General features: G+C 36.6%; 1 protein-coding gene across 1 annotated transcript; it reads left to right on the plus strand.

Moving 5' to 3' along the window:
- The first annotated feature begins 5,834 nt into the window (after positions 1-5,834).
- Positions 5,835-6,869, plus strand: LOC110934572 (F-box/kelch-repeat protein SKIP11). The gene has a single exon (XM_022177524.1). It carries the CDS (start codon positions 5,835-5,837, stop codon positions 6,867-6,869), a length of 1,035 nt encoding a protein of 344 aa, XP_022033216.1.
- Positions 6,870-15,240: the final 8,371 nt, after the last annotated feature.

Below are 15,240 nucleotides of genomic sequence, written 5' to 3' on the forward strand. Positions count from 1 at the left end.
TTTGTGGCTCGTGAACTAGAAATGTACAGGTTTTAATATGAAAAAACTGGAAAAAACATAAAAAAAACTGAAAAATCCAAAAAAAAAAAAAACGTTCTAGTGGCGACGCCCATCGTCGCTATTGATTAACAGGTTTTAGCGACGAAATCAGCAATAGCGGAGACATGATTTAGCGACGAAAATCAAGCAATAGCGACGAAGCAGTAGCGGCGACAGTTTTAGCGACGACAGGTCGCCGCTATTGCCTATTTCTAGCTTTAGCGACGACTTTTTCTAGTTTTAGCGACGATTTTTGTCGCCACTAAAGCTGAAATTTCTTGTAGTGAAGTAGAGCCTCGGAATCGTATTTTTACTAGAAAAAATATCTAAGATTTTATATATAAAAAGCCAATGGATTCCTGTGGTTGCGGTCAAAGAACCCTCTTGGCCCCTGGTTCCGTCCATGCACATTCATAGTCTCCACCAGCTTAGAAATGCTTTATTTATTTATTTATTTTTGTCATTTTTGGTATACCAATGTGTATATAATGTATTTTACCTTTTACATCTCAAGCGTAACACATGGGCCGGAGATCAAAGGGAATAAATTGTTTGGATGGAAATGGAACTGGTGTAGGACTTTGGAAGGTGGTATAGAATCGGCGACAAATTAATGGGTTTGGTGCCTTGATTTTTAAGATGAGTTCCAGTTTATTGATTGACCCGATTCTTCTTCTTATGGGGGATTATTCGATAGGTCTAGGTCTGTATAGATTTGTTCCTAGAGGAGTTAACATTATGGCATGGCGGATCCTAGTGGAGTGATACCTACAAAAGTTAATTTAAGCAACAACATTTTGGATATTCCATCTTTTCATGGCTTCGTTTTTCTAATCATGTGGAGACTTTGGATCATATTTTTAACTGATTGTGCTAATGTAGTGAATACTTGGAGATTGATTTCTAGGTAGTTGGATATGCTCTCCCCTCTTCTGTTTGATAAGGGCATTTTTCAAATTTTGTGGACTCGTTGTAGTTGTATTGAAGGACAATTTTATAGGTGACTTAGGTTGGTTTTTTGGAGAACGCAGAACAACAAAGATTGCATTTTTATTCTATTGTTAGTTTCTTGTTTTTTTTTTTTGGTGGTTCATGGATGGGAACCATAAGGTTGACACTAGTTGGTTTGAGTGGCTTAAAAATCCAATTTTATATGGATGTAGTTTCTTGTTTCTCGACCTAGGCTAGGATTTTCTTGTTGGGTCTTGTATCTATTTATGCCCCTTTGCTGTTAAATTTTTTTGAGAGAATCCTTTTTCTCTTGGCTATTATCTCCTACTTCAAGTTGAAAAAAGACATTTTCACATATTAGTAACCGAGATTTATATATATTTCATTAGTATTTTACTTAATATAGAAACAAACAAACATTTATAAAAAATATATAGCATTGTGAAGTTGAGTGAATTTAGAGTAATAAAAAAAAAAAACTTTGAATGACCGTGCTTGAACTTTTGAAAAAACTTGGTTACTATTAACTAATTTATTCCTTGAAAAAAGTCGATGTATAAAATAAAAAATAAAATAATGGACACATGATAAATATGAGAATGCTAAATTTAAGGTAACTGTTACACTTTTATATATCTCTTTAAATCGTATATATTTTTTCTCTCTTTAAACATTATATGCCTTTTTCTCTTTAAAATTAAGTTCGCATTTTCTCTCTCTAAATTCTATATTTGTTTTTGTCTATTTTCATATGTTATTTCCACAATAAATAATTATATTAAACTATCATATTTTCATATCCAAATTCAATCCTTTCTTATTCTTAAAAAATCTACTGAAACCAGAAAGTCGACTAAAAGAATAAAAGAAAAAAATCTGCCTTTTCAATTTTAACTTGGAGCGTACCATGTGTAAATATTAAAATTATATTAACCATTGTTGAAAAATAAAGAAAGAAAATTATATTTAAGGGTATAATGAAAATTAAAAAAAAGCCTTATTAATGTGAGAGGCTAGAAAAAGAAAAAAATAGAGTAAATAATAAAAAATAAGAAAGGAAAACAATAATAAAGTTAAGGGCTAAACATATCATTACCAAAGTTGAGGACCAAGAGAGAAAAAAAAGTGAGTTGATTATTAGCGTGTACCAGGTGTGTATATATATTACATAGTTAATATTCAAAATAAAAATAAATAACACATGATAAATAAGAGATTGTTAAATTTAAAACAAAAGTTACATTTTTCTGTTTCTCTCTTTAAATTATTATATACTTTTTCTCTCTCTAAATATTATATATCTTTTCTCTCTCTAAAATTAAATGTATTTTTTCTCTCTCCAAATTGATTTCTCTCTCTAAGTCCTATATAATCTCAAATAAATTTATTAAACTATCAAAGTTCTCAAATTTAAGTTCAATCCTTTCTTTATTCTCAAAAGTCATTGTCGGAGCTTGGCAGAGAAGTTCTATAAGGCGGGTTCGCTATTCAATCTATTTTAAACCATCCAATTCGGTAAGTTACATCTTTCAAATTCCACTAAAAAAGAAGATTTAGTATTGAAAACAATGTGTTTTAGTATTGTTTGTTGCTTTACAAAGTTATTAAGTAAATGTCGGCTCATTGTTTTAGTCCATTTCCATAAAATAAACTAGTTTTGATTAACAATCAAATTCTATATAATTTCCATCGAATGAATTACTTTTTGTAGTGTGAATAAACTAGTTAATTTACATTATTACGCTTTAAATTTGTCTTTTCCAATAATGTTTAGAAGAACATTTTTCAGATTTTTAGCTTCTGTTATAGATCAACAAGCATATCAATAGTTCCAGTAAATTATAAAAAGAAAAATGTGCTTCTGTTATGTCCTTACCTTTACCTATAAAGGTGTTATTATGCTTTATATATTCAACTAGTTCCTAATTGCTGATTTAGAAAAAAATAAAACTCTTGGTTCAAAGACTATAAAACTTATTTATACATATCACATTTAGTTATATAATTAAAATATTTTCTTGTGCCTATATTTTTTTTCTTTTTACAAAATGTGAGGTATTGAACGGAAAAAAAAGTAATAACGAACAGAATTTGAAAAAAAACTTATATCGTTTTTTGTGTGTTTTTTTTTGGTTTGGGGAAAACATATACATTAATGCATATGCGAAAATATAATATTCAAAAAGCACATATAGAAGTTAAATGAAGTTAAATTGAAATACACGTAACAAAGTAGAGGAGTGACAACTTTACACAAACAATGGTCAACACTTTCCACATTCTCTCTGTATCCTATGTCATTAATAAAGAAAAAAGAGAATAGTTATATTAAAATATTTTGAGAAAAAAGTTTCTTATATTCAAATTCAACCCATATTATTCGATAATCTAGCATCAACTAAAATTTATATTTTATTGTGGAAAATTTCATAATGAAAATGGCGGATTTTGAGTTAATTCTATTTAATGAGGCATTCTTATTTACTCTATCTTGTCCTCACTATGGGTATGTTTGGCAAAAGTAGCCGGTGGCTGGTAGCTGAAAGCTGTTAGCTGTAGCTTTTTAGATATATTTGGTGTTTGGTAGAGTAGCTGGAGCTTTTAATAAAATGCATAAAATGACCAAAATAGACATAACTAAAAATTTAAAAAGTTGGTGCATTAAAAAGTTTCTTATTTTTTAGAGGTTAAAATAGTCATTTTCCCTAAAAGCTTGTAGCTCCTTCTAAACGCTACTAGTAGTAGCGTTCAACCAAAAACTTCAAGCTCCTAACCTAAAAGCTTAAAACCCCTTCAATCAAACAAGACTTTTTATTGAGTAGGAGCTTTTTTCTTAAAAGCTTAAAGCTAGAAACTCCTAAAAGCTCCATGCCAAACATACCCTATATGTAACTTAGCGCAATTCATTTCCAATTAGATAGATATAAATTGCCTTGCAACACATTGTTTTGTGCCATGGTCAGTAAATTATCTACATGCCATACACTAAATAACACTTTGTATCACAGAAAAAGGAATTTCTTACTTTATAATCTAATTTTGTATGGATTTGTTACCATTAACTTTTGCAAGTACATGAGTGCTTTCTTTATGATTTACTTACAAAAGAACAGACAAGGTCACCGTGATTGCTATGAACCGCGAAATCACATTATAATATATACTCAAACTTACAAAGAACTATAAAAAACTAATTAATAACACAATAAAAGAAAAAAAACAATTCACTTTATGCCTCAAAGTATATCTCTCTCGATAGGAATTGCATAACTACAAGCACACATCTCATTAAAGATTATTACAATACTTAGGGGGCTCTACACCAACATGCAAGTTGGTTGTACAACTAGAATCAATCTAAACTGTTAATTCTAAGGTTTTAAACCAATAAGAACCATTGTTCCTAAGAACATATTGTGTCATGAAAAACTATTCTATTTAGTTATCAGGAAAACAAAGTATAAGTTTTTGTGATTGTATCTTATTTACTCTATTTTGTCCTCACTTAATTTTGGTAACTTAGCCCGTTCTAGTTCTAATTAGTTAGATTTAAATTTCCTTGGAAAGCATTCTTGTAGCATGCTCATTAAATTAATTACAAGCAATATGCTAAATCACAATTTGTATGGTAGAAAAAGGAATTTTATAATTTACAATATCATTATGTATGGTTTAGATTTTTTTTACCATTTAACTTTTGCAAGTACATACGTGTCTTCTGATTTGCTTACTCAAGAACCAACATGGACACCATGATTGCTAATAAATGTGAAATCACATTTATTAATATACACCTAAACATACAAAGAAAAGTAAGAACACTAATCATTAGCACAATAATAAAAACATTTCACCTCAAGCCTCAAGGTATAACTACAAGCACACATCCCATTAGAGATTATTACAATACTTAGGGGGCTCTCCACCAACATTCAATTTGGTTGTACAACTAAAATCAATCTAAATTGTTAATTCTAAGGTTTTAGAAGCAATAAGAACGAACATAATGAGTCATGAAAAACTATTCTCTTTAGTTACAAGGAAAACATAGTACAAGTTCTTGTGATCGTATCCGCATCTGTCTTCAAAATCTTGTCTTGTACTGGAACATGGTGTGCGCACTACTTGGAACTGACACAAATCTTTACTAGTGAACATTTGTTTTTCAGTGACAATTGTACCTAGGTAGTGAACTCTTTATCCGCATTAAAACTTAAACATCAACACCGAACATGAATTTTATTATTGAGTAACTCACCTGCATTGAAACTTCTTCGTCGATACCAACCTTTATTTTTATTCAATAATCTAGCATCAGTTAAGATTGTATTTTGTTGTTAAAAATTAATTCTTTAATGGAAATGGCGGATTTTGATTAAAGTTATATACTTTGAGGCATTCTTATTTGCACTAATTTGTCCTAACCTAATTTTGGTAACTTAACTCGTTCCATTTCTAATTAGCAAGATATGGTTTTTCTTTTGCAACTCACTGTTTGGGTCATTCCCGTTGAATTAATTACAAGCAATATACCAAATCACATTCTGTATCGTAGAAAAGGGAATTTTATCATTTATAAGGTTTAGAATTGTTATCCATGTAATTTTTGCAAGTACATTGGTCTTTTTTTCTGTTTTATAAACTATTATTTTTTAGAGTTCAACAAACAAGCACGCTAATAGTTACCTTAAATTTTAAAACAGAATAGATGTAGATTATTATTATTATGTAACTATACAAGTCCGTTATTTGTTTCGTTGTCGGTTATCATAATATGCATGCTCAAGGTGCTTAATATGACTGTAATCTTGTAGGTGATCAAGGATACGGAACAAGGTTTGGATATGAGTTCGTTGATCCATGTCATCGGTCGTGACCTCACAATGAAAAGTCTCATGTCCCTGCCAAGATACAACTATGCTCGCATCGCGTCACTAAACCGGAGTTTTCGTGAGCTCATTAGAAGTGGTGAACTTTATAGGCTAAGAAGCGTTCATCAAGTAATTGAACATTGGGTCTATTTTTCTTGTGACCCATTGAAGTGGGAAGCTTTTGATCCTGTCAACGAGAAATGGATGAATCTACCCATGATGGATACTGACTTAGGCTTCCAGTTCTCGGATAAAGAGTCCATGGCAGTTGGCACAGACCTGCTGGTTATAGGAAATGATATGCTTGGTCCGGGTATCTACAAGTACAGTTTATTAACAAATTCATGGTCACAAGGGCTGCCAATGAATGAACCCAGATGGTTGCTTGGGTCGGCCAGTTTTAAGAATATTGCAATCTTTGCAGGTGGTGTGGATCGAAAGGGAAAGATCATGGATGCGGTAGAAAGTTACGACAGTGAGACAGGGACTTGGAAGACACTTCCTAGTATGATTAAGCCGCGGAAATTGAGTTCTGGGGTCTTTATGGATGGTAAGTTTTATGTAATAGGAGGGATTAGCAGTAATGATTCAAATCCATTGACATGTGGAGAAGAGTATGATCTGGATACCCAAAAGTGGACTGAAATTCCCAACATGTCACCTGGAGGTGGCGGACCTGGAATGGCTCCGCCGCTGCTTGCAGTGGCAAGCAATGAGTTATATGCTGCTGATTGTGCAGCAATGGAACTGAAGATGTATAGCAAGAAGAACAAAGAATGGGTTGCTATTGGAAGGTTGCCTGAAATAGCACACAGTAGGGATGGTTGGGGTATTGCATTTAGAGGATGTGGGAATCGTGTCGTCATCATTTGTGGTCCTAGAGATACCCAGAATAGATATATAGAGATATATTCATGGGTCCCTAGCGAAGGGCCACCACAGTGGATGAGGATTGGCTGGAAAAGTAGTAATAACTTTGTCTTCAATTGTGCTATAATGGGCTGTTAAGCTGAGAAGAAATCTGGTCAAAAAATCTTCTTAATCTTTCAAAAAGCTAAGTGAACTGATGTGGCTATTTTGTCGAATGATTGTGAGAAAATCTAGGGTTGTTTTTTGTTTGTTTGTTGTCTTGTCAGAAACTTGTGGGAATTATCGTTTGTGGGAAACTTATGGGAGTTCTCCTAGTTATGAGTACTTTTAATCAGTCTTTTTAATCTTGCCTTGTTAATTATTGGTTGCAATATATGCTTGCTAATTTTTTTGGTTGTGAAGACTGATATTTACATAAACAACCAATGAAGTCAAGATTATTATTTTGATAGTTCTTCTCTTTGCAAGCCAGGCATAAGGATATGTGTCTATTTAGGTAACTTATGATGATCTGAAGAAATATTCATCAACAATAACTGTTGCAATATCAACACCTCATTACTTACTTAAACAATGGATTAGCTTATGTTTAATACCCCTCTTTCCACAATAAATCGTGTAAATGTGGCACATTAATCTTTCAATTGACCTACCAGAATCGGAAATCTCATGATCATGACAACCACCCAGTCTTGTGATTGTGTATTTCTGGCTGGATAATCTTATGGTGAGTCTTTTTAATTGTTGTGACTGGTTTTTACTCAGATCTATTGGATCACTTAAACAAACATAAAAACTGTATGCACTCGTAATCTTCACTGCTTAGAAATGCCAACGTTCTTGTCCCTTAGTTGGTATATAAATGTGTAAACAATGTTCGGAGACTAACTACACTGAACTCAAGACCCTTATGGCTTCTACAGTGTTGAAATGATGGAACCAACATGCATGTAACGAAAGGCCTGGTCATTCTGGAATGATGGAACCAACAAATGACAATGTTCACAAAGAACATCTTTACGAAGAACCTTCTTCGTCCCTTTAGTTGTTCACTGAATGATTCCCATGAAGAACCTTCATGTTTCGTGGGTTTATATCTTTCGTGAATCTCATAGACGAAGGATCTATGTTTCGTGGGCTTAGGTCTTTCGTGGGCCAATTCATGGGACCAGTACATCTTTCGTAGGTTGCTGGTGTTGGTGCACTTGTGTCTGTACTTTGTCTGTATTTTGTCATGATATAAAACGATGTCCTTTGTTAGTCTTGTAAGTTTGACCAAGTCAACCATCCTCCTGGTTTGACTTGGACAAACAGTTAGTGCATGATAGTCATATGTCTGTGTCGAAGGATGAGTCATCGAAGGATTGTTTAGATCCTTCGATGAGCTCGAAAGATGAACCTTCGATGGATGTTGATGGACCTCGATAGATCATCCTTCGAGGTATATGTAGATCCTTCAACAGGTTTCAGATCGATAGATGATCCTTCGATCAGTCTATCTGATCCTTCGACCAGACGATCTGTGTTGGGTATATATACCCATGTTATGTGTTCACTTCATTAGAGAGAGAGAGACACAGAGACAAGCAAGCAAGAATAGAGAGCAGAGAACACACACACACTGAGAGAGAGTTTGCAAAATAGATTTGTAAACATTGAGCTTGTAACCGAACCTTTCATTCGTATTAATACAAGTGGTGTTAATCGGTGAATATTGTGTGTCTTGTATTTGCTTGTTTCATCTCGGTTTGCCTTTCCGGTTGGATTCCGCACAACCGGATTGGTTAGTATACAAGGATTGGACGACTAGATCCTCCTAGCCGGACCTACAAGTGGTATCAGAGCCGTGGCTCTTTTCCTTGTTAAAAACCGAGAGTGTTTGGACAAAACTCACATGGTTTAGCACCCGTTTTTAGTGTTTTTCTCGCATATTCTTGACGTAAAAACGTGTTCTAAACTAACCGGGTGTGTTAAAGGACGGGTTGGGTAACTTAAAAACTTGTTTTTAAGAAACTTGGTGATTTCCGGCCAAATTCCGGCTTACTCCGGTGACCGGTTTCTGGATAAGAACCCTCCTTGTTTGGTAATATTTTATTTGTCAAATCTGATTTGGTAGAAAGTATGGTCTGAACATACCTTTCTGCCGAAAGTTTCTACCAACCAATCACCTTTTCACCAACCTGTCACCTTTTTGTCAACTGTGTCAGTAGAGATCGAAGGATATCCTTCGAAGTCGAAAGATTATCTTTCGATCAAAGGAGGTTCGACAGATAATCATCCTTCGAACATCCTTCGAATTCTGTGACTTATCTTTCGATCCAAGGAATCTTTTCAAAGGATATATTGTTCGATCTACAGTTTTTATTCGAAAGATAAGGATCCTTTGTTTTGGAGAATCTTTCGAAATCATTGTTCGAAATTCAACAGTGATCTTTCGAACACTGTTGATCCTTCGAACAAGTATTGATCTTTCGATCCTAGTCTGTTTGAGTTTAACAAGTTTGTGTTTTTCTTGTCTTTCGATCAGGGATCTTTCGGCTGGTGTTATCTTTCGAGATATTAACATAGAATTCATTTTTATTATCAAACATGAACCCAAGTTGGTGGGGAACTCCGGCTCCAGACAGTGGAAAATACACAAATACAGGTTCAACTCCCTCATGGTGGGGTACACCGGCTCCAGATAGTGGAAAGTACACAAATACAAGTCTATCTCCCTCATGGGCCGAATCTCCGGTGTCGACATCTTTGCAAGCAAATGCCATATCGACAGGTCAATGGGCATTAGTATCAAATCAAACTCCGAGCATTCAAAGTATTTTATTGAGCGAAAGCGAAACCGGAAGTTTGAATCGACCTCCAAAGTTGATGCACTTAAACGAGTATCCGGGTTGGGTTGATAGGTTCTACACTTACGTGCTAGGGCAAAATACAGAATTGTGGTTACGTTTAACCACATATTTCGATCAAACAATAGAGGTTGCTGCTTCATCTGCCGGCACGTTTGCCGATCTTCCTGAAGATCAAAAGAAGACGTATGATCTGGAAAAGAAAGCATACGCCATTCTCACTCAGGCGTTAAGCAAAGATATCTATCACCAGTTTGTCAGTTTCAAGACAACGAAGAAGTTGTGGGACGCGTTGAAAACCAGAGGAGTAGGGAATGAAGCAACACGTCAATTGCGTCATGATCTTCTCAAGAAAGAATTTGACGGGTTCACGTGTATGGATAAGGAGTCTTTGGGAGATATGACAAGCCGGTTTTATCACTTGCTTATAGAGTTGAATAATTATGGAGTAGTGACAACTACAGCAGAGGTGGTGAAGAAGTTTGCTGATGCCTTGCCTCCCCAATGGAATAGTTTCTTGGAAATCTTGAAGTATAACGAAGTTTTGAGGACTACAAACATCAACGACTTCGTGCAGCTTTTAGAAAACAAGGATCAAGAGGAAACCTTAAAGGCAAAAAGAGTTCCAGTGCCACAAAATCCAGAAATGTATTATGGAACTTCCAGTTCTTCGTCTGTAAGAACCGGTCCACATGCTCCACTTCAAACGGCGTTTGTCACAAGCACGGATATGTATGGCAATCCAGTACAAGTTCCTGTTAAGCCGGCTCCCACCACAGACATATATGGAAATCCTCTACAACCATCTCCTCCTGCTCAACAACAAGCGTGTTATGGAGGGACATCATCTGCTGGTCAGCAATCAAAACCAAATACAGTACAGCTCGACACTTCAAGCTTCTCTAAGGTCAGTGTAGAAGTAGCAAGGTAACACATGGAGCTGCCTAACACTTTAGTGAGCGCGTACTGTGGGTTAGTGGAAGGTCAGATTGGCAACATTAATCTGACACAAGAAGACTATCGGCAGATTGACAAGGAAGAGATGGACTTGATGGATATCAAGTGGGCCTTTGCTAGTGCTGTAAGAAGGGCAAAGGATTTCATGGAAAGTACTGGCAGAACCAGCTTGGAAAGCAAGAAAGATACCAAGTATGGGTTCGATAAACAGGCAGTAAAGTGCTTCAATTGTGGTGAACGGGGTCACTTTAAAAGGGAATGTACAAAGCCAGCGCAGCATGGGAACCAGAATCCCTTCAGAAACCAAGGCAACCAGCAGAACCAGAACAGGAACAATGAGCGTACATTAATACCTGTCAACAACCAGAGCCAAGCTGGAACATCAAATGCCAACCGGGCACTTGTGGTTCAAGTGGATGAAGGTTGTGACAGGTCAATCCAGTTGAGTGGCGATGCTCCAGATGGAACAGCATGTTTTGCTGAAGTGGTTAAGGATTTAGTCCACACCAGTGGTGGAGAATCTTCCGCCAATGGTGGTGAATCTTCTGAGGATGAAGACTCTTCGGGATATAGCAGGAGTTCAGATGAAGAATCCTCAAGTTCAGGCGATGATCATGTGGGTGAGACATCAAATGCATCAGTCGATGCAGATGTTGATGAGCTTTTGGAGGAAGCTGCAGCAGGAACTCAAAGAAGATCTATCTTGGTGGATCAAGCTGCTTATTCTTCGTCTTCTCTCCATTCAGCCTTTATGGCTAATGTCGACAGTTCATCAAGTCAGGTATGTGTCGATGAACCCACTGCTATTATTTGTGATAATTGTGATAGTTTGCATGTTAAATGTGCTGATTTAGAGGCAAACATGTCTGAGTTGCAAGACAAACATGATGCTTTACAAGCTAGTTTGTTTGACTTGCAAGACAAACATGTTTCTTTGAATGCCAAGTGGTGTGACTTGCAAAGCAAACACGAGGCTTTACAAGAGAAGTATGATGTGACATTCATCCACAATCAAAAGCTGACCGTGGATCTTTCAAAATGCACTGAAGCCAATATGTTCTATGAAAACCATGAAAAGGAGTTTAAATCGGTAATTGAAAAGTTAAAGAAAGATAAAACCAAACTAACTAAAATGGTTTCCAGAAAACAAACTGACATTAATTTGTATATATCTCGCCTTGAGATTATACAAAAAGAGATGGCTTGTGTGAAAACCGAAAGTGAGGCGATCCAACTTAAGCTAGACAGTTATTTGAGCTCTAGCTATGTGTTGGATCACATCATTGACGTTCAGAAAGAGAAACGGGATGTCACATGCATTGGCTACAAGAAATGTCCACTACCAGTGAGACACAATTATGATGCAATGCCTGACGAGGAGGATAGAGTGTTCTTTGAACCATCTGTTCCTCTAGATGTTAAAGAATTTGCAACAGGACTTGCATATAAGAAAGAAGCATCATCAGATTCAGACGTGTCAGCAGATGCATGTGTGTCTTCTGCTGAACTGAATCAGGATCCTCCAGTTATTATTGAGGATGCTGATTATTCTGATGATGAATCCAATGATACTGTACCAGCAAAGTCTGATGCGGAAATCAAAGAAGAGGACATACCTCTTGAGAATCATATTCTATGTGATCCTCCTTCAAAACCCGCTAAGACTGCTGCAATCGAGTCCTCGTCTGCAAAAGAGTCGGAGAGTGTGAACTTGCTGTACACTCTTGTTGGTGATGATAAAATCTACTCTGACAAAGATTTTCCTATTAAGAATGTTAATCAATCTTTAATAAGTAAAGTTTTTGAAAATTCGACAAGTAAGTTTTTAGGAAAGACAGGACCACGTGTTACAGTTACACAGTGTCCTCCTATTCCAAAGGCCGAAATTCGAAAACAATATGGCAATAAGAAATTACCAACAGTGCAGAAACAGCAAAATCACACCAAGCCAAAAGGAAAATCACCGACTCAAGCACAAAAGAAGCCGAATCAAAAGAAGGACAAAAATGTAAACTTTGTGAAATCGACGGGAATGGACAAAATTGAAACGTTTGAAAACAAATCTAACTTAGATTTTGTTAAGAAAGCAAATGTACAGAAAAGAAATGAACCAAGTAGTTCAAAACCTAGTACCTCGGGATCACAAAGTTCATCATCATCGGCAAGACGATTACATGATACTTCGGGGTTTGTTGAACGAAGATCATGTTTGAGTGTGGAACAATTGGACATATAATTCGAAATTGTCCATATCTTCATAAACAAAAAGGAAAAGTTGATGTTCCCCGTGACCAAACTGACCGCAGGCAAACTATTTCGGTAAAACAAGATCCCCGCCTTGTAAAAGAAAGGGAAATGAAACAGAGACGCCAACAGGTCAAGAAAATTGAAAAGGCAATTAAAGCCGATGTGGTTAACAAAACATCTGTTTCTGTCAAACCAGAAAATTCAAAAACTTCAGACAACCATGAAGTTAAAATTTTAAAGAATAACACTGGTAAAACAAAACAGACCTGGAAACCAAAAACGGTTACTGAATCAGGGGGACCATCACAATTTACCAATCATCAAAGACAAGAAGTTATTGTTATTGATGAAAATGGAAGACCCAAGACCACGATGGCTTGGGTCCCCATCTCCAACTAATTGATTGAGTTCATGTGCAGGGTGTTCCAGGAGGAACTATCAGTAGTCATTGGATTGTTGATAGTGGGGCATCCAGGCACATGACAGGCGACATGAAGCTTCTCTACGACGTCAAATCTATTAGAGGAGGTTATGTTGCTTTTGCTGGAGATAAGGGTGGTTATATTACGGGTGAAGGAATGCTATCCAACGGGATTGTCAGCTTTGACAAGATCAACTTTGTGCAACAACTTGATCACAATCTTCTTAGTGTTTCTCAAATTTGTGACAAGCAATTCTCAGTACACTTTGATGCTAATGGATGTTATGTGCTGAAACCCGGTTTCAAAATTCCAAAAGAATGGATTCTCTTGTCAGCTCTAAGGGTAAATGATTTGTACGTCCTTGATATGAGCCAAGCTATTACTACGTCTGCACAAGCAACTTGTTTCGTTTCCAAAGCCACAGAAAAAGACTCTATCTCTTGGCACAGACGAATGGGTCACATTCACTTATGCAAAATGAATCATTTGGTTTCAAATGAATTGGTGAATGGTGTTCCTCTTAAAAATTTTCATCTTCAAGACGTCTGTGTTTCGTGCCAGAAAGGAAAACAAACGAAGAAACGACATCCTACTAAGAAGATCAACACGGTGGCAGTTCCTCTTGAACGTTTGCACATGGATTTGTTCGGTCCTGTCAAGCACAAAAGTATCAGGAATGATCAATACTGCCTCGTGATTATTAATGACTATTCAAGATTTTCTTGGGTGGCGTTCATGGCACACAAAAGTGAAACCTTTGGCATTATCAAAAATTTGATCATTCAGATTGAGAATTTGTATAAGTTGAAGGTTAGGCGGATACGTAGCGACAATGGCACTGAATTTAAAAATCATGCCATGGCGGAGTTTTGCACTTCAAAGGGTATTCTTCATGAGTTTAGTGCAGCTTATACTCCTCAACAGAATGGCGTCGCTGAACGTAAGAACCGCCCATTTATCGAGACTGCTAGGACAATGTTGGTAGAGTCGCAGTTGCCCATTCCATTCTGGACTGAAGCTGTGGCCTCTGCATGTTACACATTGAACCGAGTCCTTACAGTAAAAAGGCACAATAAGATCTGCTTTGAGCTTCTTCAAAAACGAAAACCAGATTTGTCTTATCTTGAACCGTTTGGAGCTCCATGTACAATCATCGATCCTAATGGAAAGTTTGGGGCTAAAGCGATTGACGGATACTTTCTTGGGTATGCCACCCCTAACTTGCGAGTCTGGAATCTAGAGACTAAAAGGGTCGAGGAATTGTCTGAGGTCAGAGTACAAAGGCACACTTTGCCTGTCAAATGTCCTGGTCAGCGTTGGATGTTTGAGTACGATGACTTTTTCAATTCGATCAATGTTGAAGCCGTTGAAGAAAGTGCTGCGGCAAGGATGTTTTTCGAGAGTGACAATGCAACAGTTTCACCGGTGGTGCGTCCAATTCTTGTCAATCAAGAACCATCTTCGGTGAACAATAATACTCTCGACAATGAGGATTTTCATGATGCAACCGAATTGAACGAATCTTCAGAGGATGATGAATTTCTAGATGCAGATCAAGAAGCTCCAACAACAGCAGTTCATGGTACTTCAGAGGGTACTCCTCCAGTGGATGCCCATAGAACAGCTGAAGCTACTGCATCATCCTCTTCGTCAATTCCGGGCATTGATTTAGTTGTTGATCTCAATTTCAACAATATGGGTATAAATATTCCAGTTCCAGATAATTCAGAAACAAGGATTCATAATACCCATCCTCAACAAAACATTATTGGAAATGTGCAAAGTGGCATTCAAACAAGAAACATGTTGCGAAACAACAACAATGCAGGCCTGTATGCAGCTATTCGAGAATCCGGGCAACAAAACGATTGGTCTTTCGCGTGTTATGTTTCACAGGAAGAGCCAAGAACTTGGAAGGAAGCCATGAAAGATAACTCTTGGGTGGAAGCAATGCAGGAAGAATTGCAACAATTCCAGAAGCTGGGTGTCTGGAAACTCGTAGAGAAACCTGCTGGTTACAAGAAGATTGGTACC

Source organism: Helianthus annuus, chromosome 4 (genome assembly GCF_002127325.2).
Source record: "Helianthus annuus cultivar XRQ/B chromosome 4, HanXRQr2.0-SUNRISE, whole genome shotgun sequence".
In the NCBI taxonomy this organism is placed as follows: domain Eukaryota; kingdom Viridiplantae; phylum Streptophyta; class Magnoliopsida; order Asterales; family Asteraceae; genus Helianthus; species Helianthus annuus.

What these genes read in the sequence shown, in the direction of transcription:
- LOC110934572 (XM_022177524.1), top strand. Translation starts at nt 5,835, where the DNA reads ATGAGTTCGTTGATCCATGTCATCGGTCGTGACCTCACAATGAAAAGT.